The 27,032-nt window shown below is 69.8% G+C and overlaps 9 protein-coding genes across 14 annotated transcripts; 6 read left to right on the forward strand and 3 right to left on the reverse strand.

Annotated features, from left to right (window-relative positions):
• Nucleotides 1-182: 182 nt before the first annotated feature.
• Nucleotides 183-3,039, reverse strand: TADA3 (transcriptional adaptor 3). Its single transcript, XM_414389.8, has 8 exons — nt 2,580-3,039; nt 2,249-2,499; nt 2,015-2,120; nt 1,675-1,816; nt 1,447-1,550; nt 1,246-1,355; nt 953-1,138; nt 183-884 (listed from the first exon to the last, which is right to left on the reverse strand). Exons 1-8 carry the CDS (start codon nt 2,784-2,786, stop codon nt 692-694), a joined length of 1,299 nt encoding a protein of 432 aa, XP_414389.2. The 5' UTR covers nt 2,787-3,039; the 3' UTR covers nt 183-691.
• A 309-nt stretch (nt 3,040-3,348) lies between these two features.
• Nucleotides 3,349-5,104, forward strand: ARPC4 (actin related protein 2/3 complex subunit 4). Its single transcript, NM_001257284.2, has 6 exons — nt 3,349-3,387; nt 3,632-3,750; nt 4,051-4,162; nt 4,250-4,345; nt 4,467-4,637; nt 4,889-5,104. The coding sequence occupies exons 1-6, from the start codon at nt 3,385-3,387 to the stop codon at nt 4,892-4,894; spliced, it is 507 nt and encodes a 168-aa protein (NP_001244213.1). The 5' UTR covers nt 3,349-3,384; the 3' UTR covers nt 4,895-5,104.
• A 137-nt stretch (nt 5,105-5,241) lies between these two features.
• TTLL8 (tubulin tyrosine ligase like 8) lies at nt 5,242-8,737 on the forward strand. Its single transcript, XM_025154716.3, has 12 exons — nt 5,242-5,284; nt 5,513-5,678; nt 5,785-5,855; nt 5,949-6,218; nt 6,336-6,464; nt 6,535-6,649; nt 6,739-6,846; nt 6,917-7,079; nt 7,144-7,292; nt 7,360-7,594; nt 7,845-8,280; nt 8,363-8,737. Exons 2-12 carry the CDS (start codon nt 5,612-5,614, stop codon nt 8,717-8,719), a joined length of 2,100 nt encoding a protein of 699 aa, XP_025010484.2. The 5' UTR covers nt 5,242-5,284; nt 5,513-5,611; the 3' UTR covers nt 8,720-8,737.
• A 236-nt stretch (nt 8,738-8,973) lies between these two features.
• Nucleotides 8,974-10,680, reverse strand: RPUSD3 (RNA pseudouridylate synthase domain containing 3). Its single transcript, XM_015293348.3, has 9 exons — nt 10,607-10,680; nt 10,305-10,372; nt 10,180-10,224; nt 10,017-10,113; nt 9,840-9,947; nt 9,677-9,761; nt 9,468-9,594; nt 9,242-9,384; nt 8,974-9,172 (listed from the first exon to the last, which is right to left on the reverse strand). The coding sequence occupies exons 1-9, from the start codon at nt 10,669-10,671 to the stop codon at nt 8,993-8,995; spliced, it is 918 nt and encodes a 305-aa protein (XP_015148834.2). The 5' UTR covers nt 10,672-10,680; the 3' UTR covers nt 8,974-8,992.
• A 116-nt stretch (nt 10,681-10,796) lies between these two features.
• JAGN1 (jagunal homolog 1) lies at nt 10,797-11,901 on the forward strand. Of its 4 annotated transcripts, none has more exons than NM_001391914.2 (3): nt 10,797-10,834; nt 11,027-11,121; nt 11,272-11,901. In NM_001391914.2, the coding sequence occupies exons 2-3, from the start codon at nt 11,033-11,035 to the stop codon at nt 11,732-11,734; spliced, it is 552 nt and encodes a 183-aa protein (NP_001378843.1). In that variant the 5' UTR covers nt 10,797-10,834; nt 11,027-11,032; the 3' UTR covers nt 11,735-11,901. The 4 variants fall into 4 exon arrangements, with proteins under 4 accessions (NP_001378843.1, NP_001378844.1, NP_001378845.1 ...); NM_001391915.2 differs by having other exon boundaries at nt 10,807-10,842; NM_001391916.2 differs by having other exon boundaries at nt 10,813-10,848.
• Nucleotides 11,902-11,959: 58 nt separating this feature from the next.
• Nucleotides 11,960-15,906, forward strand: IL17RE (interleukin 17 receptor E). The gene is made up of 16 exons (XM_015293343.4): nt 11,960-12,151; nt 12,243-12,258; nt 12,531-12,686; nt 12,801-12,898; nt 12,968-13,091; nt 13,159-13,298; nt 13,373-13,441; nt 13,532-13,598; nt 13,669-13,850; nt 13,953-14,000; nt 14,075-14,120; nt 14,201-14,349; nt 14,421-14,489; nt 14,568-14,619; nt 14,692-14,793; nt 14,942-15,906. The coding sequence occupies exons 1-16, from the start codon at nt 11,960-11,962 to the stop codon at nt 15,568-15,570; spliced, it is 2,139 nt and encodes a 712-aa protein (XP_015148829.2). The 3' UTR covers nt 15,571-15,906.
• A 147-nt stretch (nt 15,907-16,053) lies between these two features.
• Nucleotides 16,054-19,621, forward strand: IL17RC (interleukin 17 receptor C). The gene is made up of 16 exons (XM_015293342.3): nt 16,054-16,310; nt 16,379-16,400; nt 16,487-16,782; nt 16,888-16,999; nt 17,082-17,126; nt 17,232-17,371; nt 17,467-17,526; nt 17,659-17,713; nt 17,821-18,005; nt 18,077-18,127; nt 18,204-18,374; nt 18,432-18,515; nt 18,593-18,650; nt 18,719-18,814; nt 18,887-18,925; nt 19,017-19,621. The coding sequence occupies exons 1-16, from the start codon at nt 16,200-16,202 to the stop codon at nt 19,601-19,603; spliced, it is 2,112 nt and encodes a 703-aa protein (XP_015148828.2). The 5' UTR covers nt 16,054-16,199; the 3' UTR covers nt 19,604-19,621.
• A 165-nt stretch (nt 19,622-19,786) lies between these two features.
• On the forward strand, nt 19,787-22,735 carry CRELD1 (cysteine rich with EGF like domains 1). The gene is made up of 10 exons (XM_015293349.4): nt 19,787-19,992; nt 20,460-20,542; nt 20,614-20,724; nt 20,810-20,901; nt 20,980-21,156; nt 21,248-21,343; nt 21,425-21,508; nt 21,613-21,708; nt 21,786-21,929; nt 21,996-22,735. The coding sequence occupies exons 1-10, from the start codon at nt 19,795-19,797 to the stop codon at nt 22,214-22,216; spliced, it is 1,302 nt and encodes a 433-aa protein (XP_015148835.3). The 5' UTR covers nt 19,787-19,794; the 3' UTR covers nt 22,217-22,735.
• On the reverse strand, nt 22,414-26,526 carry PRRT3 (proline rich transmembrane protein 3). Of its 3 annotated transcripts, XM_046900066.1 has the most exons (5): nt 26,435-26,526; nt 25,521-25,997; nt 25,059-25,427; nt 24,845-24,985; nt 22,414-24,557 (listed from the first exon to the last, which is right to left on the reverse strand). In XM_046900066.1, the coding sequence occupies exons 2-5, from the start codon at nt 25,975-25,977 to the stop codon at nt 22,876-22,878; spliced, it is 2,649 nt and encodes an 882-aa protein (XP_046756022.1). In that variant the 5' UTR covers nt 25,978-25,997; nt 26,435-26,526; the 3' UTR covers nt 22,414-22,875. The 3 variants fall into 3 exon arrangements, with proteins under 3 accessions (XP_046756022.1, XP_040502670.1, XP_025010486.2); XM_040646736.2 differs by having other exon boundaries at nt 25,059-25,997; XM_025154718.3 differs by having other exon boundaries at nt 25,059-25,997; nt 26,352-26,526.
• Nucleotides 26,527-27,032: the final 506 nt, after the last annotated feature.

The following is a 27,032-nucleotide window of genomic DNA, read 5'->3' on the forward strand; positions in this document are numbered from 1 at the left end:
CGGGCTGCGGAGGGGCAGTGAATGACGGGGGGAGCGCGAGGGGGCGGCTCGCGGCCGGGCGGCCACATCCCGCAGCGGGGACGGCCCGCACACCGGGGTATGGGCGCCGCGTGGGCCGCAGCGCTGCCCCCCTCCCCGGCCTCCCCGCGGCCCCCGAGCGGCGCACGACTACACAGCGCACGGCCAGTGCCAATTCTCCTTTATTGCCCTCTCGGCCACGGAACCCACGGGTACCTCCCGAGCCCGCTCCGCCCCCTCCCGCCCCGCTCCCCCCGCTGACACCGGCGTCCCTGGCTGTGCCCGGAGCCAGCGAGGCACGGGATGGCTCCCAGCCCAGGGCCTGGCAGAGGTCCGGTGCCCAGAATAACCGCGGGAACGGAAACCAGAGGGCGGCTATTCCCAGGAATGCTCTCGCCGGGTCCCCGCGCTCCAGCTGCGGTTTGGTGGCAGCGGGCAGGAGCTGCGCCCCTGGGCCGGGAGCACGACTCGGCCTCCCAGTGAATCTCACGGCACCGGGTCGCAGCACGGCATCGTGCACCCTCTGTCCCCGACCCGCAGCGATCCCAGGCAGAGCGCAGGCGTGCCAGGAACCTGCGGGGGACAGGGGCACCTCCCCGTCCTCACGGTGCCTCCACTCCAGTCTGCGAAATAAGGGGATGGCAGCGACGCGCAGCCCTGTCCCGACCCCCCGCTACCCATCCAGCAGCTTGAGGATGCTCTCCCGCTCCTTCAGCGTCTTCCACGCCTGGTCCTTCTCCTTCTTGGTGGGAGTGCGTTTCTTCTGCCGGGCGGCCATGATCTTGCGGAAGGCATCCATCACCTCGTTGTCGGCCATGCGGACGCGCTGCCGCAGCTCCTGCCGGTGCAGCTCCTCCTTGGCCAACCTGGGGACGGAGGACGTCAGTTCACGCCGCCGGCACTGCACCTGGCCCCGCGCCCTGCCCGCACTCACCGCAGCAGCTCGTGCTTCTTGGCGCGGTTGTGGGCGCTGAGCGCCTTCAGCTCCGCCTGCCTCTTGCGCAACTCGGCCAGGACCTCATCCTCCGAGTCCTCGGCGGGACGGTCCTCTGACTCCAGCAGGCCCTGGGCCACCAGCTCCTCCTTGATCCGTCCCTCCAGAGACTTGGTGTGGGGCACGCTGCGAGGGGCGGAGAGGATGCTTTTGGAAGCGCCCAACGTCCTGCCCCGATTATGGCAGGGAAAGCACCAGGCAGCACCGAGCTTCGCGGCACCACAGCAGCTCACCTGAAGGGCTTGTTCTGGCTGCGGGGAGAAGTGCCAGCGCCGTCGGCTCCTGAGTCCTTGCCAGCAATCTCGGGAATGGGCGAGTCCTCCACAGGGGAGATGATGTTTTCCTGGCAAGCAGAGCACATGGGAAAGGTTTACCTCGCCCTGGTGCAGTGACAGTGCCTCGCAGGGCCACTGCGCAGACCCGAACCCCCTCACCTCCACCAGGGCCTGCAGGAGACGCTGTGTCAGGGGCCCAAAGGGACACCCGTCCTCAGGCTGCTCGTGCTGGGCCTCTGACTTCTTCAGCAAGGCATCGACATCTGGGGGGAAATGGGAGGGAGAAAGCTGTGAGCAGCCATGGTTCTGTGGGAGCTGGATGCCTGCTCCCCGATCTCACCCCACAGCTTCAGTGCAGTCCATTACAGCTAGGGGATGGGACAGCACCTTTGGTGTCAAGTTCAGTCAGTGGTCCCAGAACACCCTTCTTTTTGTCGGCTGCAGCTGCTGCCCGGGCACCATCCTTCTGCTCCTCCAGCAGGTCCTCCTGAGCCCAGCGCTGTGAGTAGTGCTTCCCCAGCGGTGGGATCTGCAGCACAGGATGGGCCAGTGGCTCAGCACGGGGCTGGGGTTGTGCTGAGTGGGTCAGCACCACCCCAGAGGTCACGCACAACGTTCACAGAGGGGTATGACCGACCGCTCAGCCTGCCCAAGAACTGAGGGATGGACAGTGCAGGGTAGGGTATGGGCTGAGGGAGCGTGGGCTGGGGGCTGCGGAGCTTGTCACCTTGTAGTGCTCAGCCTCATCCTCCGGCGGCTTGAGCAGCTCCTCGAGGACCCTGACCTCCTCGTTGGTGAGATCGGCGCAGTACGGCTCCACTGACGCCCAGAACCTGTGAGGTCAGAGTGGAGGAATAACGGTGAGGGGGAGCTGTGGGGGATACAATGGGAGCAGCTCGTGCCCTCCCGCACTGCAAGGAAGGAAACAGCCAATCCCAGTGCCCCCCAACTCCCCACGCACCTGTTCGGAGCATCGTTTTTAGGAATCCGTGGCACATCAATGGGATCATCCTGGAACTCGTACTCCTGGATCTTGGGCTGCAGGTTTTTGGACTTAGGCCTGCCAGGCCCAGGCCCCGTCCCGTGGCCCCCTTTGCCCTCCAGCTTCTGCTTCTTGGGCTTGCCGTGCTTGACAGAGGTGCCCACATCGTGGTCCTTGCTCAGCTTCAGGAAACGCCGGTCGCCCTTCTTGTCCTGCCAGTCCGTCAGGATCTGGAAAAGAGCAATAGTGCGTCGGGGCCGCGTGCAGGACGGTGACGGGGACACGGGGGTCGCGGACACAGGCGACACACCTGTGTCTCGGCCTCCAGGACACGGAGGCGGCGGCTGGCGGAGGAGAGCAGCGTCTCCAGCTCCAGCTGCAGCGTGTCCAGCTCCTCGATGCCGATGCCATCGTCCTCGGAGCGGGCGAGCACGGCCGTGTAGCGCGGGCACACCTTCACGTGGTCCACCGACTTGAAGTCGTGGAACTGCAACGGGCAGTCCTTCAGCTCGCTCATGGCGGCACCGGGGGGGAACCGGAGAGCGAAGGGAGCGAGGCCCCGGGGCTCGGGGGGCGGGCCGGAGGGCTCGGCGGGCCGCGCGGCGCGGCGGGGGGGCGGGCTGGGCCCGGCGGGGGGCAGGCCCGGGGCGCGGCGCCGGGGGGGGCCGAGCTACACATACGGCCGCTCGCCAACTTCCGGCCCCCGCAGGCCGCGCGCCGCTTCGCCCCGCCCCGCGCTCCCCATTGGCTCGGCCCCGCCCGGCGCGCGCCGCCCATTGGTTCGGCCGTCTCTCCTTCTTCCTTTCCTAATATGGAAGCGCTGACAGGAGCGCACCAAGACCGGCGAGATCGCGGGGGGGGTCTCGCGGGACCGCGCCGCCCTCGCCAGGCGCTGCCGCCGCGTTCCCTGACGGGCTGCACCGCCGTGTGCCGCGTAGCGCCCGGAGCATTCGGTGCGGAGCGGAGGGGCCTTGTGGCGGCCGGGCGGGAGCGGGGCACGGAGAGAGAACCTCCCGCCTCCTCCCACCTGCCGGGTTGGGGATTCCCGCGCATCCCGGAAGAGAGGACCGGCCACTTCCGGTTCCGCTTTCCCGGACCGGACCGGAGCCGTCACCATGGTGGGGCGCGGGCGGGAATGGGCTGAGGGGAGCGGACGGGGCCGGGCTGGGGCCGGGAGGGAGAGCTGGGCGGGGCGGGGGGGCGGGAGTGGGCATGGGATGGGGATGGGGATGGGGATGGGGATAGGGATGGAGATAGGAATGGGCAGGGGGATAGGGATGGGGATGGGGATGGGGATAGGAATGGGTATGGGGATAGGAATGGGGATGGGCCCGGGCGCTGACGCTGTGCTGTGCCCCGCAGACCGCCACGTTGCGCCCGTACCTGAACGCGGTGCGTGCCACGCTGCAGGCCGCCCTGTGCCTGGAGAACTTCTCCTCGCAGGTGGTGGAGCGCCACAACAAACCCGAGGTGGAGGTCAGGTACGGCTCCCGCCGGCCCCAGCCGTGTCCTCAGACCCGGTGGTGGAGGGGCGCTCCCTGCCCCGGGTTGCTTGCAGCCCAGAGCTGCCCTGGGGTCCCCATCCTTCACCCCACGCCCTGCAGCCACTGCCACCCGCCAGGTGCTGGGGGAGCTGCGGAGCGGGAGGGGATCCTGATGTGGGAGTGAAGGAAACGCTCTGCATCTCTGGGATCCCTGCGGCTCCCCAGCCGTGTGCCAGCGAGCCCTGAGCTGTGAGTGCTTCCCTGCTGATCAGTCCCGACCTTTCTTTGCTCCCGTAGGAGCAGCAAGGAGCTGCTGTTGCAGCCAGTGATCATCAGCAGGAACGAGAAGGAGAAGGTGCTCATTGAGGGCTCCATCAACTCCGTGCGCGTCAGCATCGCTGTCAAACAGGTGTGGGGCTGGGGTGGCTGGGGAGGGGCGGTGGGCTGGCAGCTTGTGCTGCTGTGGGGAAGCCTCATTTCCCTTTCCTGTCTGCAGGCCGATGAGATCGAGAAGATCTTGTGCCATAAATTCATGCGCTTCATGATGATGAGGGCTGAGAACTTCTTCATCCTACGCAGGAAGCCCGTGGAGGTGAGGGGGTGGCAACAGAGCAGCTCCCAGCTCTGCTCCCAGGTGCCTGCAGTGCAGATCTGGGCCGCACTGTCATTGTGCTGCGCTCTCGTAGCTCTCATACTGTTCCTCTCTTCCTCAGGGCTACGACATCAGCTTCCTAATCACCAACTTCCACACGGAGCAGATGTACAAGCACAAGCTTGTGGATTTTGTGATCCATTTCATGGAAGAGATCGACAAGGAGATCAGTGAGATGAAGCTCTCTGTCAACGCCAGGGCCCGCATCGTGGCAGAGGAATTCCTCAAGAACGTAAGGCTGTGGGAATGTTGCTTCTCTCAGCAGTAGGGCATAACCCTCATAGGCAGAACCCGTGGCTGGGGGTTGGCAGTGCTTTGGTGCAGTTTGTGCCCGTGCTGGGACACAGGGGGATGCCTGTAAGCATTGGTGCTCACTATTCCACCGGCATTGAGACCCTCCAGGTGGGCTGAGGGCAGAGCTGGGGGATGTGGTGTGGGATGTTGCAGTGCTGATGGGCGCCTGCTGTCTGTCTTGCCTTGCAGTTCTAGGCCATGCCGTGACTCCGTGGCTTCCCGGTGCCTGTGCAGAGCCGCATGCCGGGGGTCTCCTGCTCTGGAGAAGGAAAGCTGGGCCCCTGGCTGCGAACCCGTCTCCTCGCTGGCCGGGGCGGGGGCGGACCGGGCTTGTGCGTGTGTGGGGCCAGGCGGCCCCGCTCCCTGTCCTGTCGCATTGTGTTTTATAAAGAGTTACTTGCTGTACACCCCGGCTCCCTGCTGTATTGCTGGGGAGGGGGAAAAGGGAGGGAATGCCCGGGGGCGGGGCTATGGGGCAGGAGGGGGCGGGGAAAGGGACGGGGGGCGGGACCCGGAGCGGCACCATGACAACAGTAAACAGTGGGGGCAGCCCCGGCGGTGCTGGGAGGAGTGGGAGTGGCCCGGGTGGGTGCTGGGGAGGACGGGGCACAGAGCAGCCTGGGGGAAGGGTTTGGGGGGTGACACAGGTTCAGGTGATGGGGGAGCAGCTGGTGTGGGGCCACAGGAGAGGATGCAGGGCTTAGGGCTGCTGGAAGCCCCCTGCATCCACCATTGGGTGAGGACACAGTGCGGGGGGATCCCCTGCCCTGCGTGGAGTGGGGCAGAGCTGCTAGCAGCCTCCCTCACCCCCAGGTTGCCCCACATCTCACCCACTCGAGAGCAGGGCCGTAGGCACATACAGCCCAGTGAGGGGAGTTCCTGGGGGGCACGCTGCGAGGCTGAGGTGCCGGCATGAGGATTGAGAAGGTAGCAAATGCTGCGGCAGGGGCACCCGGCAAGGTGCAGCGTGTGCGGGCAGGTGGGTGCCTGCTCCCTGCCCTTCAGGGACAAGGGAACGTGAGGGTATACGCTGCCCTGAGCGGGGCTCATCTGAGGCTGTCCCACGGGTCTCCGGACTCTTCCAGTCTGCAGCCGCCCCTGGCTCTGCCCTGAGCAGCTGAAGCTGGCCAAGCTGCAGGTGGAGAAGGCTATCAAGGTGAGAGCCTGCTCCTGCCCCAGAGTGTCACCCATTTTCACTTGGCTGAGCAATCCGGGGTGGGCAGCTTAGCCATGGCGTCCCCCCACCCAGGAGAAGAAGATCTTCATGGTGCAGGGCCGCTACCCGGTGATCCGCCGCCTGCTGCGCGCACGGGGCTGGGTGGAGAGGAAGGCACCACGCAGGGCGCAGCAGGAGGAGGCAGGTGGTGGCGATGCCGAGCTCAGCACAGCACAGCATGGGGTGCAGCCATCCTTGGAGTCCCTGTGCTCCATGTGGCTGCCCAGTGAGGAGGAAGAGGAGGAGGAGGAGGAGGAAGAGCAGATGGACAAGGACGACCCTGACGGCCTCCACAATCTCATGGTAGCAAGGAGGGCTGCAGCCCCCAGCGTGATGCAGGAGGACCCCTCAGTGGGGTGCGGGTGAGGACGTGGGGCGGGGGAGGGTCCCACCTCACTCAGCCCCTTGTCCCCCCCCCAGTCCCGCCTGGTGCAGGACCAGGTGCCCTACTTCATCTGGAGCAGCCGCTGCAGTGCTGCGGAGAGATGCGTCCTGCGGCCGGACCAGATGGTGAACCACTATGCCCGAGGGGGCTGCCTCACCACCAAGGTGGGGGCATGGGGACCTTCCCTGGGGGGGCACAGGGTGCACACCAGGGCTGCCACCCTTCTCCACACAGGAGGGGCTGTGCCTCACCCTGCGCAACCTGCCCTGGTTCGACCAAGCTGACCCCGATACCTTCTTCCCTCGCTGCTACCGGCTGGGCGCTGTGGACGAGCGCCAGGCCTTCATCGGTGAGCTGGGGGTCGGTGTGGTACGGGCTCACGGTTCCCACATCCCCAGCACAGCTTTGGGCTGAGCAACGCCTCCTCTCTTACTGCAGAGGATTTCCGCCTCACTGCCGCACGCAGCCTGCTCAAAGTGGCCCTGGAAAGGGCTGAGGGTGAGCATACAGCGCTGGACCCATCCCCAAAAGCCAGCGATGCTCCAGGTGAGGTGCCGAACCCCCCACCCCAGGCATGGCGCAGAGCTCCATCCCTCACCCCGCGCCACCCCCCTAGCAGAGGGGCCGGCCCCCCTGCTGCCCCCACAGCTGGTGGAGGAGGCGCTGCGGGTGTGCGGGGGGCACCTGGACAGCATGGCCCACCAGGACATCGACGGGGACCCGCAGCCCCACAGCCCCGGCTGGGACAGCTTCCTGCAGGGCTACTACCGCGTGGTGCAGTGAGTGCCGGCAGCGGGGCGGGGAAGGGCGGAAAGGCAGCGGCTGAGCCCCCCCGTATCGCAGCGAGGGGGCCGTGCCGCAGCTGAGCGCGGCACAGCGGGAACGGGGCCGCAGCCTGCTGCAGGGCCTGGCGGGGCAGCTGCCCCAGCTGCGCATGGAGGGCGAGCGCAACGTCTGGATCATCAAACCCGGGGCCGCGTCCCGGGGCAGAGGTAGGACTGGGGGTGGTCCGGGGGTCCCCGCGCACCACGGGGTCCCCACGCACCGCCGCATCCGCAGGCATCGTGTGCGCGGCGCGGCTGGACCAGCTGCTGCGGCTGGCGGGCGGCGCGGGGCGGGAGGGCCGCTGGGTGGTGCAGAAATACGTGGAGCGGCCGCTGCTCATCTTCGGCACCAAGTTCGACGTGCGGCAGTGGTTCCTGGTGACCGACTGGAACCCGCTGACCGTCTGGTTCTACCGCGAGTGCTACCTGCGCTTCTGCTCGCAGCCCTTCTCCCTGCGCCGCTTGGACGCGTGAGTGCGCCTCCATGCCCTGCACGTCCTTCCCTGCCTCCCCCCGCTCTCTCGCAGAGGTCAACTCCCAGCCCAGCCCACCGCCGTGCCCACAGCCACCGTCCCTCAGCGCCACATATATGCAATCCTTCATCACCTCCAGGGATGATGACCCACCACCCCTGGGCAGCCTGTGCCAGCGCCTCGCCGCTCGTTCTGCGACAAAATCATTCCTAACGCCCAACCGAAGGCTGCTTCCTCTCCCCCCCAGGGCCGTCCATCTCTGCAATCAAGCCGTGCAGCGGCACTGCCGCCCGGGGCTGTCCCGACACCCGCAGCTGCCAGCAGACAACACGTGGTCGTGCCACCAGCTGCAGGCCTACCTGGCACAGCAGGGCCAAGCCGGTGTCTGGGCCGAGGTGATGGTGCCGGGCATGAAGGCGGCGGTGGTGCGGGCGGTGCGGTGCTCGCAGGGTTTGGTGCGTGACCGTAAGGGCAGCTTTGAGCTCTATGGGGCCGATTTTATTTTCGGCGAGGATTTCCAACCCTGGCTGCTGGAGATCAACGCCAGCCCCACCATGGCGGGCAGCACGGCGGTGACGGGACGGCTGTGCGCCGGGGTGCAGCGCGACACACTGAGAGTCGTCATCGACCGCCGGGACGACCCCGATTGCCCCACGGGAGCCTTTGAGCTCATCTACAAGCAGGTGGGGCGGGGAGCCGAGGGGGGGTTAGGGGGCTGTGAGGAGGGGGGGCACAGCCCTGTGCTCCCCACGTGCCCCCCTACAGGCGGTCGTGCCCACCGTGAACTACGTGGGGCTGAAGCTGGAGGTGGAAGGCAGCTCCCTGCGCAGACCACGCCGTGCTGCCCGCTCCCTGGCTGCTGCAGCAGGGGAAGCAGAGGACAGGGCCCCCCCGTGTGCTGCGGGGATGCGGGCCAGGCAGACCCCAGGGTCTCTGCCCCGGCTCAGAGGCCGTCCCCGTGTGCCCACTGCACCTCACCGGGGAGCTCTCCCCCGCCTCAGCCCCCTGCCCCTGCTGCAGAGCACTCGGCCCCATGGCGCGGAGGAGGGACGTAGGGCTCAGGGGGGGGCAAAGAGAAGTGGTGATGGCTCAGTATGCCCCCACCCCTCTTGGCAGAAATAAACCTGTGAGTGGGAGTGAGCTGTGCGCCTTCACACTGGGGAGGCTGCGGGAGGGGGACGTTGTCAGCCCCCCCAAGCCTGAAGCGATAGGGCTGTGGGCAGGAACTGGGGCTGCCAGAGAGTCCCTCAACATCCGCCCCAGATGGGAACTGGGTCGTGGAGAGGGAGGGGGCTGTGGTTACCAGTGCTGACTCAACCCCCGGGGGGGCTACACAGGAAAGCTGCGGGGAGCGCAAATGGGACAGAGAAATGTTGTTCGTTGGCACGCCGAGATTTAATGGGGAGGGAGAGGCGGGGAGGGCAGCCCCAGCAGGCGCAGGGTGCGCAGGAAGTGGGGAGGGGGGGGAGCACTCAGCACTGTATGGGGCAGCACCAGCTGCTGCAGATGGAGGTGCAGGGGCAGGCGGTGGTGTGGGGACAGCTGCAGCCGGGACATCAGCTCTGCATCCAGCACCTGCGGGGGAGGATTTGTTTTAGGGAAGTGCAGCCTAGGGCAGCAGCCCCCCTCCATCACGCTGCTTACCTGCGTGCAGGGCGTGGGGGTCTCCTGGGGGGGCAGCAGGAAAGGCTCCCCCAGCACTGTGCCCACGCGGGACGCGTGTCTGTGGTCACCCAGCGCCGGGCACAGCAGCAGTGTCAGGTGCACCTGGAGCTGCTCGGGGAAAGCTGCGGGGAGGGGAGGACGTGGGGTCGGTGGGCACTGTGGGGTGGTGGTACCGGGGGAGCCAGGGGGAGGGGGGGGCACTCACCGGTGCGAGGCTGCAGCTGGAGCAAAGCGCAGCCCCCCGCCGCCCCCAGCAGCCGGTAGCGGGTCAGGGTGCACTTCACCTCCCCACGGGCCACGCTGCGGCGTCCTGGGGATGGCACCGCCACCACCTGGGGGATGGATGGGGCACAGTTTCAGCACCACCCTCTGCCCCCCACTCCTCCCAGATCCATCCCCCCGCGTGCCCCTCACCGCGGCTGCGTCCCCTTTCTGCTGCCAGCACAGCCCCACGCTGATCTCACCCTCTGCCTCCGCCGGGATCCCCACAGTGACGGCGCTGAAGGGACACAATAAGAGGGGAGAGCCTCACGCTTGGGGGGAGGGAGGCGCACGGGGGGGGGGGGGGGGCACTCACCTGTAGGTGGCGGGGAACTGCGCCCTGCGTCGGGCGGCAGTGAAGGAGCGCTGCAGCTGCTCAGTGACGCGGGGGCAGGCGGACAGCAGCACGAGGCCGGAGCATTCCCTATTGGACACGGCGTCTCTGAGCCCCCCCGGAAGCCCCTCACCCCAAATCCCAGGCCCACCCCAATACCTGGCGGGTGCCTTCACCACGTGCAGCTCTGCGGGCAGCCCCAGGCGTCGGCGCAGCGCGGGCAGCAGTGCGGTCAGGCTCAGCTCCCCGGGGCGCCCTGGGGGGTGTGGGGGTCAGCGCCAGACGTGCCTCCCCCCGGCTGCGTCGCCCCCCCAGCACTCACCCAGCACGGGCAGATCAGCGGGCTTGCTCAGAGCCAGCAGGGCTCCTGCGGGGCGGCAGAAGGGTCACTCCCCACTCTCGATCACCCAACACCCACCCGCGTCCAGCCCCTCTCCCCTCCCTTACCTTCCCGGTGCACAACCGAGGCCTCCAGCAGTCCCAGCACGGCCTCGGGGCCCAGCGGTCGCCCCTTCCTGCGGGGAGAGTGAGACGGTGCACACGCGAGACTCCCCCACCTCCCCTACGTTCCGTGTCCCCACGCGTGCGTACCTTCACGTGTCCCCCTTGCCCCCAAACCTGCCCCCACGCAGCCCACGACTCCTGCGCACCCACATCAGCGCACCCACTCGTGTCACACAGCGTCATCTCCGCGGCTCCGTGCACACAGAGCAACACCCCCCCCCCACGCGCGCCCCCCACGTGCTGACCCCGCCGTGCGCGCCCCTCGCCCCACGCGCGCCGCCACGCGCGCGGCACCGCCGCAACCCGCCATGGCCGCACTGCGCGTGCGCGGCGGGCGGACCGCAGGGCGCCGCGCCCCGCTTCTACCATAGAGCCGGGCCTCCGGGCGTATAGACCGGCCGCCTGCCCGAGGCCGTGAGAACCGAGGCGGCGGTCATAGAGAACCGGAAGTGCGGGTAGAGCGTCTCAGCCCGGTGAGCAGGTGGGGGTACGGCGGGGCGCGGTGCCCGCGGCGAGGTGCGGAGGGCGGGCCTGGGGGCGGTGGCGGGCCGGGGGTACCGCGCCCTGCGGTGTCCCGGCGGCTGTCGCGGGTGGGGGGTCGCGGGAAGGGGGGATGGAGGCCACAGGGGTCCTACCGGGGGTCCCCTCGCTCTGTGTCCCTGCAGGCAGCTATGGCGTCTCGAGGTGGGCCCCGTGCTGCTGGCACCGATGGCAGCGACTACCGGCACCGGGAGCGCGTGGCTTCACACTACCAGATGAGGTGGGTGTCACGGAGCCTCCGCTCCCCACACTGCGGGGCTGTGCCCTCATCAGGGCCGCGACAGGGTGATGCCCCGCCAGGCCACGTCCCCATCATGGCCGTGCCGGGGCTGTGACCCCACCGTGCTGTGACCGTGCTGTGTCCCCACAGCGTGGCCCTGAAGTCAGAGATCAAGAAGCTGACCTACGTGCACGTGGGGCTGTGGCTGCTGCTGCTGGCACAGATGTGCGTGGGGCACCTCAAGCTGCTGCCCCACGACCGCGTGGCCATGCCCTACCAGTGGGAGTACCCCTACCTGCTCAGCATCCTGCCCTCGCTACTGGGCCTGCTCTCCTTCCCCCGCAACAACATCAGCTACCTGGTGCTGTCCATGATCAGCGCCGGGCTCTTCTCTGTGGCGCCGCTCATCTACGGGGCCATGGAGATGTTCCCTATGGCTCAGCAGCTCTATCGGCACGGCAAGGCGTACCGCTTCATCTTCGGCTTCTCCGCCGTCTCTGTCATGTACCTGGTGGTGGTGGTGGCCGCCCAGGTGCACGGCTGGCAGCTCTACTACAGCAAGAAGCTGCTGGACTCCTGGTTCACCAGCACGCAGGAGAAGAAGAAGAAATGAGGGGGGTTGGGCGGAGGCTCCGCGCGCCACGCGTGGAGCGTTCGGGGGCCGCTGGCGGTGCTGCAGGGCGGCTGCTGCGGGTGCGGACGTCCCCGGGGCCGAGCCCGGTGCTGGGGCTTTGATCGCGTGTCACCGTACGGAAATAAAGCCCCTCCCGTGCTTTCCCACTCGTGTCTGCGCCGCCGCAATCGGGTCGCGGGCGGGGCCGCACGTGCTGTCGGAGGAATGCGGCGGGGCCGGCCCGGGGCGGGGAGCCGACACCGGCGGTGGGAGCGGAGCTCGGCTGCGGGGCTCTCGGCCATGGGCTGCCCGGTGCGCGCCGTCGCTCTCCTTGCTGCCGCCGCCGCCGCCGTGTTGCTGCCGCCGCCGCCGCCCGTCCGTCCTGCCGTGCCCCGCCCGCGGGTTTCCGCCAACTTCGTGAGCGTTGGGGAAAGGGGAACGGGGAAAAAAGAACGGGGAGCGGGGGTGGCGGCCGGGGCCGCGCTGATCCCCGTCTCTTTGCTTGCAGGAGTGCCGGGCCAGCGGTGAGTGGGGCCGCCGGGCTGTGCTCCCGGTGTGCGGGGCGGTGGCGGGGCGGGCCCCGGCGGGGGCTCCCCGGTGGGGCCGAGGTCGGAGCCGGGCTCGGAGCGGGGCGGTGCGGGGCGGTTCCCGGTGCGCGGGGTTCCCCTTTGTAAGAGGATCCCCGTGCGTGGGGATCCCCGTCGCTGGGCGATTCCGGTGCGCGGGGATCCCCCTCGCGAGGACTCTCCCGGTGCGAGGCGTGGCCCCGTGCGCGGCTCCTCTCCTCTCCCGGCAGCCGACAGCACGCTGACCCGGCCCCGCTGCCGCCGGGGAGCCCCCACGGGGCCCCCGCTGACCCCTCCCGCCCTGGCGCTGAGCACGGCGCGGCTGTGCCAGCCCTCGCTGCCCTGCCAGCCCTGCCTGCGGGTGCGCCTGGCCATCCCGGCCGCAGGTACGGGCTGTGGTCTGGGATGGGCCGGCTTTGTCCCGCTGGGGGAACCCTGGGAAGGTGAACCCCGGTCGCGGGACCGTCCCACCTGTGTCAGCAATCGCCGGTGTCCCGCAGGAATCCGCGGGCTGCAGCTCGACTTCCTGGAGCTGGGCTCCAACCGGGCCGGCTGGCTGCAGGTGTGGCGGCGGCACCGGGCACCGGGCGACGTGCCGGTGAGTGCGGGGCACCCTGCGGGGATGGGGATGGGCGGTGGGGCCGCGCTCACCCCCTGCTCCCCGCAGTGGCAGGTTCAGTTTGACTGCTTCCCAGCGGAAAGCGGGCGGAGGGTCCTGGTCACCCTGCGTACCATCCCCGACCGAGGCCTGGCCGTCAGCCGCAGCCACGTGGTTGCCATCGAGCTGCAGGGTAAGGCTGGAAGGGAGCGGGGTGCTCGTAAGGGTTGGCACCGGCTGACCCTCCCTGTGCTCCCCAGGACCCATCTTCACCCACACCTGGCTCCCTGAAGCGCGGGCCATAGAGGTGGCCGTGCCCAAGGGCCCTGCGCTGATGGTGCGGCTGTGCCACCAGCTGGCCCTGGAGTGTGAGGAACTGCCACAGCCCTTCCACCGCCAGGTAACAGCCGGCGGGATGCGTTCCCCGGGGGTCCCTGCACTCCCAGCATGCTCACATCCCCTCTGTGCCTGCAGCTCCTGGTGCCGGGTGGCCACCGCGTCTCACTGCCATATGAGTTCCTGGTGCCCTGCCTTTGTGTTGAGGTGGGTTTCCTGTGGCACCCCCGTGCGCATCCATCCGCACAGTGATGGGACACGGGTGGCAGACACACGGTGCTGTGCTCTGCTCCCCAGGCCTCCTATCCACACCATGACAGCCTGCGCAGCAAGCGCTGCCCCTTCCGTGAGCGGCCGGACGCCTGTGAGTGCCTGAAGGGACCCCAGGGAGGGGACACCGTCTCCCGGCCGCCCTACTGATCTCATCCCCACAGACGGCCCTGAACTGTGGTCCTCGGTGCACTTCCATGACTACAGCAGCAAGGACCAGATGGCCATGGTGCTGAGTGCCAGCTGTCCCCTGCATCCCCAGGCCACCCTGTGCTGGAGGGAGGCGGCAGCTGAAGCTGCACCGTGCCACAATGTCCCCAACTCCACGGCCAGCGAGGAGGAACAGGTGAGGGGACACGGCTGCAGGGCACCCACTGGGCCCCAGGATGTCCAAGGGTGCAGCGTGTCCCTGGGGACAGATGGTGACACTCTCTCTGTCCCTTGCCAGGTGTACACGCTGGACAATGTGGATGTGCACCCCCTGCTCTGCTTCAGGGTAAGCCCCTGGGGTGGCACCGGCTGGGAAGGTGCCAGGCAGGGGGCACAGCTGACCCCGTGTTCCCTCCGCAGTTCTCCTATGGGAACAGCAGCCACGTGGAGTGTCCCCACTGCACAGGTGAGCCCATGGGTGTGGGATGCTGTCCCCTCCCCCTCAGGCACCCCATCATGCCACGGTGTGCGCTCTCTCTCCGCCAGACACCACTTGGAATGTGTCCCTGAGTGCCCGGGGACTGCAGCTCCGCCTGCACCTCACCTCCCGCGTCCCCGCGTCCTTCAGCGCAGCGCTGTGCCAGCGCCGGGGCGGGCGCTGTGAGCCCGAGGCCCCCGTCTACACCGTCACGCGGGTGAGTGATGTAGGACAGGGGAGCTCAGGGGGACGAGCTGTGCCATGCCGACCCTGCCTCGTGCTTTGCAGCCGGAGAGCTCTGCTCCGGGGGAGCTGGCGCTGCTGCTGCCGGTGCAGGTCCTGGGCAGCTGCGTGTTGGTAAGGTGACCCCCAGCCCCGCTGTGCTGCCCGAACCCCAAGTCTTGCCCCCCCTCAACCATCTCCTTCCCCACCCAGGTCTGGCGCTCAGACGTGCGCTTCGCCCGCAAGCAGCTGCTCTGTCCAGACGGTGAGCGGAGCCCCAGGGCTGGTGGAGACCGGGCAGGGTGTCGTGGCTGCCCGCTCACTGCCCCTCTCCCAGTCTCACACAGGCACTTCGGGCTGCTGGGGCTGGCGCTGGCGCTGGGGCTGGTGGTGACCGTGCTGCTCCTGAACTGCCGCAGCACCTGGAGGATGCCCAGCGGTGAGGGGCGGCGGTTTGGGCAGGGCATGGGGCACCCCAAGGGCTGGAACGCTCCAGGGACGGGGAGGGTCCAGGGGCGGTGCGATGCTGCAGTGCCGCGGGGGCTGCTCAGAGCAGGGCTGTCACTGCCGTCCCCTCTGTCCTGCAGGTGCGGTGACGCGTGGCCGCCCGGTGCTGCTGCTGTACTCTCCTGACTCGGAGGAGCACCTGGCCCTGGTGTGCGCCCTGGCCGAGCTGCTGCGCGCGGGGCTGGGCTGTGAGGTGCGCCTGGACCTGTGGGAAGCGGGCGGCGTGGGGCGCGCGGGGGCCCTTCCCTGGCTCTACGCTCAGCGCAGCCACGTGGGCCGTGAGAGCGGCACCGTCCTGCTGCTCTGGAGCCGGGGCAGCTCTCGGCTCTTCCGTCTGTGGCGAGGAGGTGAAGGCGGCGGGGAGCCCCGCGACGCGCACGATGTTTTTGGGGCGGCCATGGCGTGCTTGCAGGGGGAGCTGGGGGCGGCGGGGCGAGGCCGGGGCTGGGTGCTGGTGTACTTCAGCCGTCTCTGCAGCCCCCGCGACGTGCCGCGGCCCCTGCGGCCCCTGCCCACCTACCGCCTGCCCCAGGAGCTGCCCGGCCTGCTGGGCGCGCTGCGGGGCGGCCCCCCGCCCTCCTGCCGGCACCTCCGCGGCCGGGCCCAGGGGCTGCTGCTCCGGCTGCTGGAGGCCGAGGCCGGCAAGGGGGCGGCGGGGGGCGGCTCCGGGTGTGGGGCGGGCCGCCCGCTTCAGCCTGCCGGTACCTGAGCGCCCGCAGCGGGGCTGAGCTTGGGCACAGCGTGGGCCGCGGGCCGCGCGGAGGACGGAGGTCCCGGACGGAGCCGGGCTGAGCGAGCGGCTGCCGGAGGGCGCCCCGGGCTGGGACGGAGCGGGGCTGGAGTGCGGGCGCAACCCCGGGGCCGGGCGGCCGGGCTTCCAGCGGGGCCTGCTATGGAGGGAGAGCGGGCCTCGCGCGGGGCGGCCGCGGCCGGGAGAGGCAGCCGGGGCAGCTCCCGTCACGTCGCGGCGCCCGGCACGGCACGCGCGGGCTCCTCACGCCCGGTCTTGGTTGCGTTGAATGGAATAAAAGCGCCGTTTACATTTCCCCGTGTCGCTTTCTCGGGTGCTTTGGGGTCGCCGTCCCGCTGTGCTCAGCCCAGGGCGGGCCCCGGCAGCGCTGCAACCCCACGTCCGCGTGGGGCAAACCGGGCCCGGCCGCTCCACGGGACTGCAACGGCCCGGCGTGCGGGATCGGTGCGGGGCAGAGCGGGGCAGAGCGGGGCAGGCCCCACCCCGGGGCGGTCCCGGGAGCCCGGGAGCAGAGCAGGAAGCGGGAGTCGGCGGTGGTGGCGGCGGCGGGGCCCGTGGGCTGGGAGCGGGGCTGTGGGGCCGGGGCCATGCGGTGCCCCGGCCCCACCGGGCGCGCCCCGGGACTGCTGCTGCTGCTGCTGCTGCTGCTGGCGGCGGGCGGGCGCGGGGCTCCCGGCGACGCCGTGATCTGCTCGCAGGTGTGACGGCGCGGCGGGGGCAGCGGGGCCGCAGGGTCGGGCCGCGTCCTCACGCCTCCTGCCCGCAGGGCCTCGCCTGCCGCCTGCTCGGTAAGTGCCCGCGCCGCGGCCCCGCTGCCGGCCGGAGGGGAGCGGCTCTGACGCGGCCCCGCTCTGCCCCCTCCCCCCCCCTCCAGACTCCGACGTGCTGTGCGGGACGGAGCCCGCGGCGCCGGGCCCGGGGCTGACGCTGCTGGGGCTGCGGCTGGAGCCGGAGGTGCGCTGCGTGGGGCCGGACCGCTGCTCGCCGTGCTTGCAGGCCCGGCTGCGCCTGGGCCTCGAGCCCGAGGAAGGCGGCGGTGACGCGGGGACGGCCGCCTCGCCCCGGCGCGACGTCACCGCGCTGCTGCTGCTCTCCGGCCACGGGTACGCCTCGTCCCGCTGCGTGGCCGTGGAGGTCCGCGCGTCCTCCGCGATGCCCGGCCGGCGCCTGGTACGTCTGCGCCGCGCTTGGATGTGGGGCCGCGGGGGCGCGGGGGCGCGGGTCGGGGCCGTGGCACGTGGGATGTGGGCACGGCGCTGTGGTTTTCCTGCGCAGGGCTCCGTGCGGTTCTGCTGCTTCGAGGCACCGCTGGGCTCCGAGCTGCACGTCACTGCCTACAGCGGCGCACGCGGCCGCCGCCGGCTGAGCCAGACACAGCGGCTGCCAGGTGAGCCCCGGCCCCGCTGCACGGCCCCACTGCACGGCCCCGCGCCCTCTTCACCCGCTGACCCTATTTGTCATCCCTACAGACTGCTCGTGGCCCGCTGCCCGAGCTGCCATCCCGCAGTGCCAAGGTAGGTGCCCGTGGCTCCGCGCCGGGGCTCCCAGCTGGTAGTGCTCGGCGGTGTGGGGGGCATTGGGGTACCTGGCAGAGGGTGCCCTGAGCCGCCCGCATGCAGTGCCCAGGCTGCAGGTGTCCCCGGGGCTGACGGCGGTGCTGGTGGAGGTGCGGGTGGCCACAGTGGAGCTCAACTACACCCTGCGGCTCTACCACAACCACAGCCATGGCACCGGCGGGTCGGGACGCGCGGTGACGGCGGTGAGTGCCTGCCCCTTCCTGTCCCACCGCTGCTGCAGTCACCCCGCGGCGAGGTGGTGTGCTGTGGGTGACCCACGTCTCGCTCTTGGTCACAGAGCGGGCCCATGAACTACAGCGTGCCACTGGAGGAGGTGCTGCCCTGCCTCTGCCTGCAGGTAGGAGCCGGGCTGGGTGCTGCAGGGACGCAGCGGGAGGTGGGAAGGTGTCACCATCTCAGTGGGGCCAGCTGGGTGTGAACAACGTGGGCACCCTGAGTCATTTCTCTGTTCTCTCTTCTCCACCCGCAGGTCTGGCCAGAGATCCAGGACCCGCTGCGGGCCACCCTGTGCCCCTTCTCCCATGGTACCCATACTGGGGTGGAACATCCATAGGGATGCTGGGCCACGTGCAGACGCTGTGATGCACCAGGACCCCCGGGAGTCCCCACACAGACCCCTCTCCCCATGCAGATGTGGCGGCGTGGGAGCGGCTGTGGCTGCAGACCCAGCTGGTGCTGCATGATGTGGGGCAGACATTCACCTGCTCCATCTCTGCACCCTGCGACCTCCCGGCAGAGCTGGTGCCCTGCTGGAGCCCGGCACCTACTGCGCCGTGCCAAGCCCTGCCCAGCCTGCGGCAGCCTGTCACTGGGCAGGTGAGCATCCCCATGGAGCCAGGACACGTCGAAGGGATGCATGGCACTGATGGGCTGCTCTCTGCCTGCAGGGACCACAGGAGTTCCAAGCGCTGCAGCCACACCCCAATCTCTGTGTGCAGGTAGCAGGCACCCCAGCCCCATGGCCGCCCCACAGCTGTCCCGTGGCTGTTTTCTCCCACCAGTTCTCTCCTGCAGGTGAGGAGCAGCGGGAGGGTCCGGCTGACACAGTGCCTGCGGGACCGTGAGCACCCAGCAGTGCTGCCCGGCCGTGCAGACGATGTCCTGTTGATGGAGCCTGGAGGGAACGCATCACTCTGCGCCCTGCAGCGGGGCAGCTGCACGCCGCTCTCCAGCTTCACTGCCGTGGTAAGGGTCCCCCTGGTCCCCGTGGGTGGGGGCACCGCCCCCATGCCTCTGGCTCAGCTGTACCCCCAGCAGGGGGCCGGCCGCCCGGGGCTGCTGGAGCAGCAGTTGCAGGAGGATGTGGCATCGGGGCAGTGTATGCAGGTGAGTGTATGGGCGGCGTCTGGCGGGCACAGATGGGCTGGCACGCGACAGCATGTGATGTGTCCTTGTGCCCACAGCTCTGGCGTCCTGAAAATGGCAGCGGGGTCACACTGTGGGCTTGTCCCATGCACAAGTGTGAGTAAAAGGAAGGCGTGCTGTGGGTGCCAGGGGCCTGGGATGGGTGCTGATGCTGTATCCCACAGACATACGTGCCCGCTGGGCGCTGGCCTGGCTGGGAGCGCTGGTGTGTGCCGCCTGCATCCTGCTGCTGCTGCTGCTGAAGAAGGAGGATGTGAAGGGTGAGCACAGCGAGGCCGCACGTGGCCAAAACTGCGTGCTGAGCACTGCGTCACCCACTCTGCTCCCCGCAGGTTGGCTCAAGTCCCTGCGCGCTGGCTGTGGTTCCAAGGGTGAGTAGCGGGGATCAGTCTATGGGGCCGGGTCCTCTACGGGGTCACCCCCGTGGGGCTTTTGGGGGATGCCACTGATGCTGTCCCCCAGCCCCGCTACGGGGACGCCGCGCACTCCTCCTGCATGCAGCAGAGCCGGTGGCAGAGCGTGCAGCCTGTGTGCTGGCGGCAGCCCTGCGCCCAATGGGGATGGCGGTGGTGGCCGCGCCGGGCGGTGGCAGTGGGGTGGCAGCGTGGGGGCCGCTGCCGTGGCTGCATGCGCTGCACCGGAGAGCGCTGCGGGACGGGGATACCATCGTCCTCCTCCTGTCCCCGGCGGCTGAGGCTGCTGCCAGGCGGTGGGAGGATGCGGCCGGGGACGTGTCGAGGGCGGGGGACGCTTCCAGTGGCCCCAGTCCCCTGCACGACCCCGGCAGTGAGGTGGAACCGTGCGAAGCCTTCGCCGCAGCCCTGTCCTGTGCCATCCCGGTGCTGTCCGCGGGCGCCGGGCGCTACGTGGTGGCCCGTTTGGAGCCCACGGTGACATCGGTGCCCCAAGTGCTGCGGGCAGCCCCGGCCTTTGTGCTTCCCAGCGAGGCCGTGGGCTTCCTGCAGGCGCTGGCGGGGCGGCGTGGCTGCCGGCTGGAGCCCCACGCTGCCGCGGTGGCCGAGAGGCTGCGGAGGGCGCTGGGGGAATAAAGAGCGATGCGGCCCGAAGTCTTCGGTGTGGCTGTGAAAAAAGGGCGGCGGCGCCTTTAAGGCGGCTCCAGGAGGGCTGCACGGATTGGCTGCGGGGGGAGGGGCGGGGCGTGGTGCGCGGCGCCGATTGGAGGAGAGGGGTGGGAGCTGAGTCAGCGGGCGCGGCGCACGCCGAGGGGCGGGGCTGGAGGATGGGGCCGCGGCGGCGCCTGGCGGCCGCGCTGCTGCCGCTGCCGGGCGGGTGCGGGGGGGGCCGGCTTGGGGCCGCGCTGCTGGGGGCCGCGCTCCTCGGGGGGGTCCTCCTGGGGACAGCGGGCAGTGAGACCCCCCCGGGGGACGGGGCCGAGCCCTGTCGAGCCTGCCGCGGCCTCGCCGAGAGCTTCAGCAGGGTGCGGAGCTGGAGCGGGGGGGGGGAAGGGCAGCGCGGCGGGGAGATGGGGAGGGGGAGCACGGGGGGGGGGGATGGGGGTGTTTGGGGGCGATGGGGGACGTTACATGGTTGACAGCCTTTGCTGGGATCTTACAGGGAGGTGACATGGGGATTATGTAGGTGGCACTGCTGGGGGGGAAGGACGGGGTGACTGTGGAGGGCACGGGGGGTGGCATGGCGTGGTGGAGGGGGACGAGGAGTGACGTGGTTTGGGAGGGGATGGGTGATGTGGTTGGGGGGGACGCAAGAGGTGATGTGGCTGTTGGGGGGAGGCAGAGGGGGTGGGCTGGGAATGACGGCAGCGCAGGGGAGGACGGTCCCTGAGGAGCTGGGCTGGGGGTAACACTGCTTGGGGGCGTATCCGTGGTGGGGGGGCTCAGCTGTGGGGTCCCACGGTGTCCGGGCCGCCCCCCTCCGCATGCCCAGGGAATGGAGCGAACGGAGCACGAAGGCTTCGGTGGGGGCAACACGGCCTGGGAGGAGGAGAAGCTGGCCAAGTACAAGCACAGGTGAGCTGGTGTGCAGTTGGTGGGGGGACGGGCCTCGGAGACCCTCCGTAACCATCGCCAGGACTCCACAGTGAGACGCGGCTGCTGGAGGTGCTGGAGAGCGTGTGCCCCCCCCAGGACTTCGCCTGCCACCAGCTGCTGGAGCGCAGCGAGGAGCACGTGGAGCAGTGGTGGTTCCACGAGTGAGTGGGGGACGCAGCACTGGGGGGGGAGAAGGTGGGGAGGCACAGGGTTTGAGTGTTGTGTGTGTACCCCCCCCCCCCCCAGGCGACAGCAGCACCCCGACTTCTTCCAGTGGCTGTGCATGGAGCGCCTGGCGCTGTGCTGCCCGCCCGGCACCTACGGCCCCGACTGCCTGCGTGAGTCCTGCGATGGGCACGGGGGAATGGAAAGGGGGGTGTCCTGTGTCCTCACCTTCCCCCCCAACGTCCTCGCAGCCTGCGCTGGTGGCCCCCAGCAGCCCTGCAGCGGCAACGGGCGCTGTGATGGAGAAGGGACGCGGGGTGGCACCGGGCTGTGCGTCTGCAGCCCTGGCTACGGGGGTCCCTTCTGTGCCGAGTGCGGAGATGGCTACTATGAGGCATCACGCAACCAAAGCCAGCTGCTGTGTGCCGGTAAGCACCGTGCCGTGCTGCGCTGAGGGCTCTGTGCCCACCCCCTTGTGCCCACCACCCTGTGCTCACCGCCCTGTGTCCACCCCTGCAGAGTGTTACCCTGCCTGTGGGCGCTGCACGGGGCCGGAGGACTCCAGCTGCCTGCGCTGCAAGAGGGGCTGGGTGCTGCACGAGCACCGCTGCATCGGTCGGTGCACGGGGACGTGGGGCTGGATTTTGGGGTCGGGGTCCCGGGGAGCGCTGTGGAATCGTTCCCTCTGATCCACAGATATTGATGAGTGCGGCACGGAGATGGCACACTGCAGGGCCAACCAGTTTTGCGTCAACACTGAAGGCTCCTACGAGTGCCGAGGTGCGAGGGCAGCGGGGTAGCGATGGGATGGCAGTGTTGGGTGGCCCCCTTCAGCTGTGGCAGCCCCCCATCTTCCTTTCTGTCCCCTCCTCAATACGCCGCAGACTGCTCCACCGCCTGCATCGGCTGCATGGGCGCAGGGCCGGCACGTTGCAAGAAGTGCAACAAGGGCTACCGGCGGGACGGGGCCAAGTGCCTGGGTGAGTGCTCTTGGCACGCCCGTAGGGGGGACGCGGTGCCCGGTGCCCCCGCGCCGCTACCTGGGTGCTCCCTGCAGACGTGGATGAGTGCACCAGCAGCGAGGAGCCCATCTGCACGGGGCTGCAGGAGGTGTGCGAGAACACGGAGGGCGGCTATCGCTGCGTCTGCGCCCCGGGCCACGTGCGCAGGGATGGGCAGTGCGTGGAGGACAAACCCCCCGGTATGGCACGGGATTGGGGAGGGGGGCGCGGAGGGATGCCCTCACCCACCATTGTCACCCTTGCAGACGCCCCGGAGAAGGGTTTCTTTGACGACGTGACGGACGACGAGGTGGTGGTGCTGCAGCAGATGTTTTTCGGGGTGATGATTTGTGCCCTGGCCACGCTGGCCGCCAAGGGTGACATGGTGTTCACCGCCATCTTCATCGGCGCCGTGGCCGCCATGGCCGGCTATTGGCTGTCCGACCGCAGCGACCGCGTCCTGGATGGCTTCATGAAGGGCAGATAGCTGTGGGTGGGGGGCTGCGTGAGGGGCCCTGCATGTAACCCCCCCACTGGTAAGAGTAGGGACCTCGTCCTCCCCGCCTTGTCCTATGCAGAAGTGGGGTCCCGCAGGCGCAGCGCTGCTGGGGGGGCACAGCATGCTGCCCCCCACGTCTTGCGTGTTGGGGCACTCTGCCATAGGGATTGGGGTCCCACCTCCCAGCGCAGCACAGGGGATAGGGAGAGGAGACGGGGGGGGCCGGGTCCCCCCACCCCAAGCTGAGCTCCCCATCCCTGAATCTCCCCTCCTCGTGTTCCCAGGGCAGAGCCCTCGTGCCCCCCCCTCCCCAGCCCCTGTGTCCCCAGACAGGGTGAGTGGGGGCGGAGGGGCTGGGAGGCGGCGGTGGCGCTCAGCCCCACGCTGCTCCCGGGGGGGCCCCCCTGGATGCATGCACGTGGCTGTCGCATTTGTCCGTGGTCTGTCCGTCCGTCGAGGTGTGCTCATATCCGTGTGTGTCTCAGGAATTAAAGCTCTGCACACCCACCGTGGCTGCTGGGGGGCACGGGGCGTGGGCGCGGGGGCCTCCCGGTTGGGTCATAAACTTTATTTCTCTTTTTTTTTGGCACAAACGGAGCCGGCTGAGGGTCACGGCAGGTGAGGATGCGGCTCTGCAGGGTGACGCCTCAGAGCTCAATGGTGTCGCTGGAGAGGCTGCGGGCATCCACCTGCCTGCTGAGCGCCAGGAAGCTGCGCCGCGCCTCGGGCTCGGAGCCGGGGGGCTGCAGGGCCGGGGGGGTCTCCTGGTGGGCCAGCAGCTGCGCCCGGCTGGGCGCTTCCTCCAGCGGCAAGCTGTCGGGCGAGGACAGGCCGTGCCGCCACGGGTTCCAGCTGATCTTCAGCGAGAAGCTCTCCATGGAGCTGACGGACGCATCGGCCTCTCCGCGGGGCAGCTCGGTCAGGGAGCTGCAGCGTGCCAGGGTGGTTTGGGGCTCGAAGGTGCGGATGGAGGCCCCGGAGCCGCGGCGCGGCCGCCCGAACAGCCCCTCGCGCAGCAGATGCCGGCGGCACAGCGCCTGGTCGATGCTGCGCCGCAGGTCGATGGGGGACGGCGGGCGGAAGACCAGTTCCCCCAGCGAGGCTGAGGAGCCGCGCTCGCGGATGGCCGCCACCGCCACGTTGGGGCACTTGGGGCTGAGGCCCGGTGTGCCCGCCGCCAAGGCTGTGTTGCTGTCCTTCAGCGCCCGCAGCGGGAGCTGCTCGGCCGGGTTGCGGATGAGGCTCTTGGAGATGTCTCCGGTGGGCGCGTGCTCGTAGCAGTTGTTGGGGTATTCGGGCACTTGGGCCTTGCGCCCGGCGCAGAAGTACCGCACCGCTTTGGCCCAGCACGAGTGCCCCGCGGCCTCCTCCCTCCGTCCCCGCCACAGCGGCTCGGCCACCCCCAGCAGCACCGCCAGCCCTACGCCCGCCTCTCCCACCCGCATCCATCCCATTGCTGCCCAGCAGGGCCACCCGCAGCGCCCGGCCGGGCCCACGCCGCCCCGCAGCCACGTGGCGCTGAGCAGCTGCAGCGCGCAGCACGGCACCCCCAGCAGCCCCGCTGCCAGCAGCGCCCGCGCCCCGCATCGCAGCCCCTCGCGGCGGGACCCCCGCCAGCCACCCCGCAGCCCCCCCAGCAGCAGCAGCGTGGCGAACACGCAGCCCACCCCGTGCAGCGCTAACCCTGCGCCTAAACCCCAGCGTGGCCACAGCAGATCGGCCGCCACGGGGGCAACGCACTGCAGCACGGCCGCGACCCCGAGCGCGGGCAGCCCCCCCAGGGAGGGGGGCAGCAGGCAGAGCTGCGCCGCGCGCTGCAGGCGGCCCAGCAGCAGAGCGAAGGCTCCCAGCAGCAGCGTGAAGGGCACGGAGCAGAGCAGCAGCATGCAGCGGGGCGGCAGCCAGCCCCGCGCCCCATAGGGGTCCAGCAGCAGGAAGGCGCCCCGCAGCAGGCTGGCGGCCAGCAGCAGCCCCATGGCGCCCAGCAGTAGGGCGCAGCGGGGTGGGCGCTGCAGGATGGTCCCCCCCAGCCCCGCTATGCAGCCCAGCGCCAGCAGCAGGCACAGCGCGGCCCCCACGTAGGCGTGCACAGCCCAGGCGACGCGCAGGGGGCGGCGTAGCTCAGCCCAGCCTGCCGCTGTCGTGTTGGAGCTCCCGGCAGCACACGAAGCCCCCGTACAGGTGCTGGGCTCTGTGTGGGGCTTGCTGGGCTCCAGCTTCATGGGACGCCACGGGGCGCGCTGCGTCGTCACCCAAACCACTCCCTGCCGCCACGTGGCTGAGGGCACTGCGGTGCTGCTGGCGGCAGGGGGCTGCGTCCCTGCGGTGTCTGCAGGTAGAGAGGGGGTGGTTCGTTAGTGGGGTGCCCCATACGTGAATCTATTGTGATGGCCAACGCTCCAGCTGAGTGCACTGTCTCTGACCCCACAGGGAAGCCCCCTCCTGCCTGGCTCTAACCGCGATAATCCCTATAGGCAGTAGATTAGGGCCATCGCCGGGCACAATCCTGATTGAAGGTGGCACCTCAGCCCAAGATAGCTGCCATCCCCTCACCCAGCTGGTGGACGCCCCCCGGGACCCCATGCTGGGATGGTGCTTGTCCACACTGCGGCTCACCTGAGCGCCTGGTGCTGGATGGTGTCCCTGCCGTGGGGCGCGCTGTGGGCACGGTAACCTCGGTGGCGTTGGGGATGCTGCCATGCCCCACGGCACCCCGGACTCGCTGCGGGGAGCCAATGTCTTGCTCAGGGAACAGCCCTGCGAGGGAGAGGACAGCTGGTACCCAGGGCTCGGTCACTGTGGGGTGTCCGTGCACCTTGCCAGCTCCTACCTGTATAAGGGGTGCCAGGGGGGGACCTGCTGGAGGTGGGCAGCGGTGTGATGCTGGTGCTGAGGGTGGGCTGTGGGTCCCGCACTCCTGTTGACCTGGCAGGTGCCATATTCCCGGTGGTGGCATTGCTGAGCGGGGCTCTGCGTGTGCTCCTCTGGTGTGCAGGCAGCAGCCAGGTCCAGGTCTCAGCCCTCACCTCCTGTGCCATCTTGGGGGACAGCCCACGGGACGGGACTCCGTGCTCCCCCAGGGTGGAGGCAGGGGCAGTGCTGAGGGGACCCCATAGTCCCCGCTTGCTGCTGCCCGCAGCTGCTGGCTGTCTCCAAGCGTGCGTGGCTGCTGTCACCACTCCGGTCCCCACTGCTGGCTCTGGGGTCAGGGCAATGGTGGACACGGTGGGCTGAGGGCTGGGAGTGCTGCCTGGCATGGACACACTCTGCTCAGATGGGAGTGTCCCCTGACCTGCCCAGGGTGGCCCCGTGTCCACGGGCACCTGGGGGGATGGCATCCCCGGTGCGGAGCTGAGAAGCAGCTGTGTCCTCCCCCTGGGGCTGTCCTGGCCTTCGGCCTCTCGTCCTTGCCAGGTGATGAAAGGCTCCTCCACCACAGCCAGGGTTGTGTCACCTGCCAGACTTGTCCCTGTTACCCGAGGTGTCCCGGTGACAGTGCCCAGCTGTGGCAGCTGGGACCAGCGCACAGGGCCACCACCTCTCCGGCGCTCGCTCTCGACGTCCCCAGCACCACTCAGCTCCCCTGATGCATCCCAGGCCAGGGCTGTCCCCACGTGTCCCCAGGACGGGACGTGCAGGGGTACCCTGCCCTGCTGCGATGTCTCGTCTGGGGACAGTGTCTCCTGTGCCATGGTGGGGACCCTGTCAGCCAGGAGCAGTGCCCAGGTGACGAGCCACGCTGCAGCCATGGCGAGCCTTCACCTTCACCCTGCAGGGACAGCGGGTTGGTGAGTGGGAGTGACGCTGCCTGGGGGTGGGGGCTGTCCCTGTTTCCCTGCACTGGGGCCTGTGCCCAGCTGTGCCCCATCCCGCGTGGCTCCTGGCTGCGTCCCAGCTGGGCCTATTCCCGGTGTCCCCGGTGCCAGTAGCCCGCATTCCCAACGCTCCCGTTTGCAGCAGCCCTGGTGCCGGCAGTCCCCAGCCCCAGCGTCCCCATCCCCGGTGCGGATGCTCCATGGCGCCCGTGCTGCCCGCCCACAGCATCCCCGGCGTCCCCGCTCCCGGTGTCCCCATCCCCGCCGTCCCCGGTACCGGCAGCCCCTCTCCGCCGCGCTCCGTTCACCTTGCCGCGTCCCCGGCAGCCTCCCGCCTCCCGCCGCAGCCCGGGGAGGCCCCGGTGCCCGTACCGCCGCAGCCCCCGCTGACCTGCCGCTGCCGCTGCCGGTGCGGGCCGGGCTCTGCGGCGGAGCGGGAGGCGGCGGCAGGCGGTCACGCGCCGCTCCGAGCCGCGGGCACCCGCACCGGGAACCCGCCCGGCACTGGGGCGGGAGGGGCGGTGCGGTGCGGTGCGGTGCGGCGGGGCAGGGACGGATCTCCATAGGGGATGCTCGAGAGGGGCAGGCAGCGAGGGTAGCCCTTGTGCCGGTGGTACCCAAATGTGGGGGTGACGCTGCGTCCCGGCCCTTCGCACCCGCGGGGCTGCGTTACCGTGCAGGGCACCGTCCCCAGAAGGTGCCCCCAAGAGGCGCGGGGCGGCACCGGCACCCCCTGCCCGCTGCCACTGCAGCGCCGCTGCGCCGAGCTCAGGGCCGGGGAATTTGGGCAATGCCGGCCCCACAAAGGCAGCAGGCAGGCGGCTGAGCCCGGGATTAGCGGCGGGGAGGCTGCGGGGGGAGCGGGGCAGTGCCGGCCTCACCCTGCGCACGGGCGGGCTGCGGGATGGAGCCCTCCGCGGCCCCGTATCTCGGCCGCCGGGGCTCCTCAGGCTCCGCGCAGCTCCCGCATCCCCGTGCCGCCGGCGCTC

This window comes from Gallus gallus, chromosome 12, assembly GCF_016699485.2.
Source record: "Gallus gallus isolate bGalGal1 chromosome 12, bGalGal1.mat.broiler.GRCg7b, whole genome shotgun sequence".
Taxonomy (NCBI): domain Eukaryota; kingdom Metazoa; phylum Chordata; class Aves; order Galliformes; family Phasianidae; genus Gallus; species Gallus gallus.

Coding starts and splice junctions, on each gene's coding strand:
- TADA3 (XM_414389.8), bottom strand. CDS start 2,786: ATGAGCGAGCTGAAGGACTGCCCGTTGCAGTTCCACGACTTCAAGTCG. Junction 1,551..1,674: donor GACTGAACTTGACACCAAAG/GTGCTGTCCCAT, acceptor ATTTCCCCCCAG/ATGTCGATGCCTTGCTGAAG. Junction 1,356..1,446: donor TCCTGCAGGCCCTGGTGGAG/GTGAGGGGGTTC, acceptor TCTGCTTGCCAG/GAAAACATCATCTCCCCTGT.
- ARPC4 (NM_001257284.2), top strand. Junction 3,751..4,050: donor AAACCCGAGGTGGAGGTCAG/GTACGGCTCCCG, acceptor TTGCTCCCGTAG/GAGCAGCAAGGAGCTGCTGT. Junction 4,163..4,249: donor TCAGCATCGCTGTCAAACAG/GTGTGGGGCTGG, acceptor TCCTGTCTGCAG/GCCGATGAGATCGAGAAGAT.
- TTLL8 (XM_025154716.3), top strand. CDS start 5,612: ATGAGGATTGAGAAGGTAGCAAATGCTGCGGCAGGGGCACCCGGCAAG. Junction 6,650..6,738: donor CGAGCGCCAGGCCTTCATCG/GTGAGCTGGGGG, acceptor CTCTTACTGCAG/AGGATTTCCGCCTCACTGCC. Junction 8,281..8,362: donor TTGAGCTCATCTACAAGCAG/GTGGGGCGGGGA, acceptor GCCCCCCTACAG/GCGGTCGTGCCCACCGTGAA.
- RPUSD3 (XM_015293348.3), bottom strand. CDS start 10,671: ATGGCGGGTTGCGGCGGTGCCGCGCGCGTGGCGGCGCGCGTGGGGCGA. Junction 10,373..10,606: donor CGAGGGGCGCGCACGGCGGG/GTCAGCACGTGG, acceptor CTCTCCCCGCAG/GAAGGGGCGACCGCTGGGCC. Junction 9,762..9,839: donor CAGTTCCCCGCCACCTACAG/GTGAGTGCCCCC, acceptor GTGTCCCTTCAG/CGCCGTCACTGTGGGGATCC.
- JAGN1 (NM_001391914.2), top strand. CDS start 11,033: ATGGCGTCTCGAGGTGGGCCCCGTGCTGCTGGCACCGATGGCAGCGAC. Junction 11,122..11,271: donor GCTTCACACTACCAGATGAG/GTGGGTGTCACG, acceptor GTGTCCCCACAG/CGTGGCCCTGAAGTCAGAGA.
- IL17RE (XM_015293343.4), top strand. CDS start 11,960: ATGCGGCGGGGCCGGCCCGGGGCGGGGAGCCGACACCGGCGGTGGGAG. Junction 13,599..13,668: donor CCGTGAGCGGCCGGACGCCT/GTGAGTGCCTGA, acceptor TCATCCCCACAG/ACGGCCCTGAACTGTGGTCC. Junction 13,851..13,952: donor CGGCCAGCGAGGAGGAACAG/GTGAGGGGACAC, acceptor GTCCCTTGCCAG/GTGTACACGCTGGACAATGT.
- IL17RC (XM_015293342.3), top strand. CDS start 16,200: ATGCGGTGCCCCGGCCCCACCGGGCGCGCCCCGGGACTGCTGCTGCTG. Junction 17,000..17,081: donor CCAGACACAGCGGCTGCCAG/GTGAGCCCCGGC, acceptor TCATCCCTACAG/ACTGCTCGTGGCCCGCTGCC. Junction 18,815..18,886: donor GAAGAAGGAGGATGTGAAGG/GTGAGCACAGCG, acceptor TGCTCCCCGCAG/GTTGGCTCAAGTCCCTGCGC.
- CRELD1 (XM_015293349.4), top strand. CDS start 19,795: ATGGGGCCGCGGCGGCGCCTGGCGGCCGCGCTGCTGCCGCTGCCGGGC. Junction 20,902..20,979: donor CTACGGCCCCGACTGCCTGC/GTGAGTCCTGCG, acceptor ACGTCCTCGCAG/CCTGCGCTGGTGGCCCCCAG. Junction 21,930..21,995: donor CGTGGAGGACAAACCCCCCG/GTATGGCACGGG, acceptor TCACCCTTGCAG/ACGCCCCGGAGAAGGGTTTC.
- PRRT3 (XM_040646736.2), bottom strand. CDS start 25,977: ATGGCTGCAGCGTGGCTCGTCACCTGGGCACTGCTCCTGGCTGACAGG. Junction 24,986..25,058: donor CCCTGGCACCCCTTATACAG/GTAGGAGCTGGC, acceptor TCTCCCTCGCAG/GGCTGTTCCCTGAGCAAGAC. Junction 24,558..24,844: donor ATCCAGCACCAGGCGCTCAG/GTGAGCCGCAGT, acceptor CTCTACCTGCAG/ACACCGCAGGGACGCAGCCC.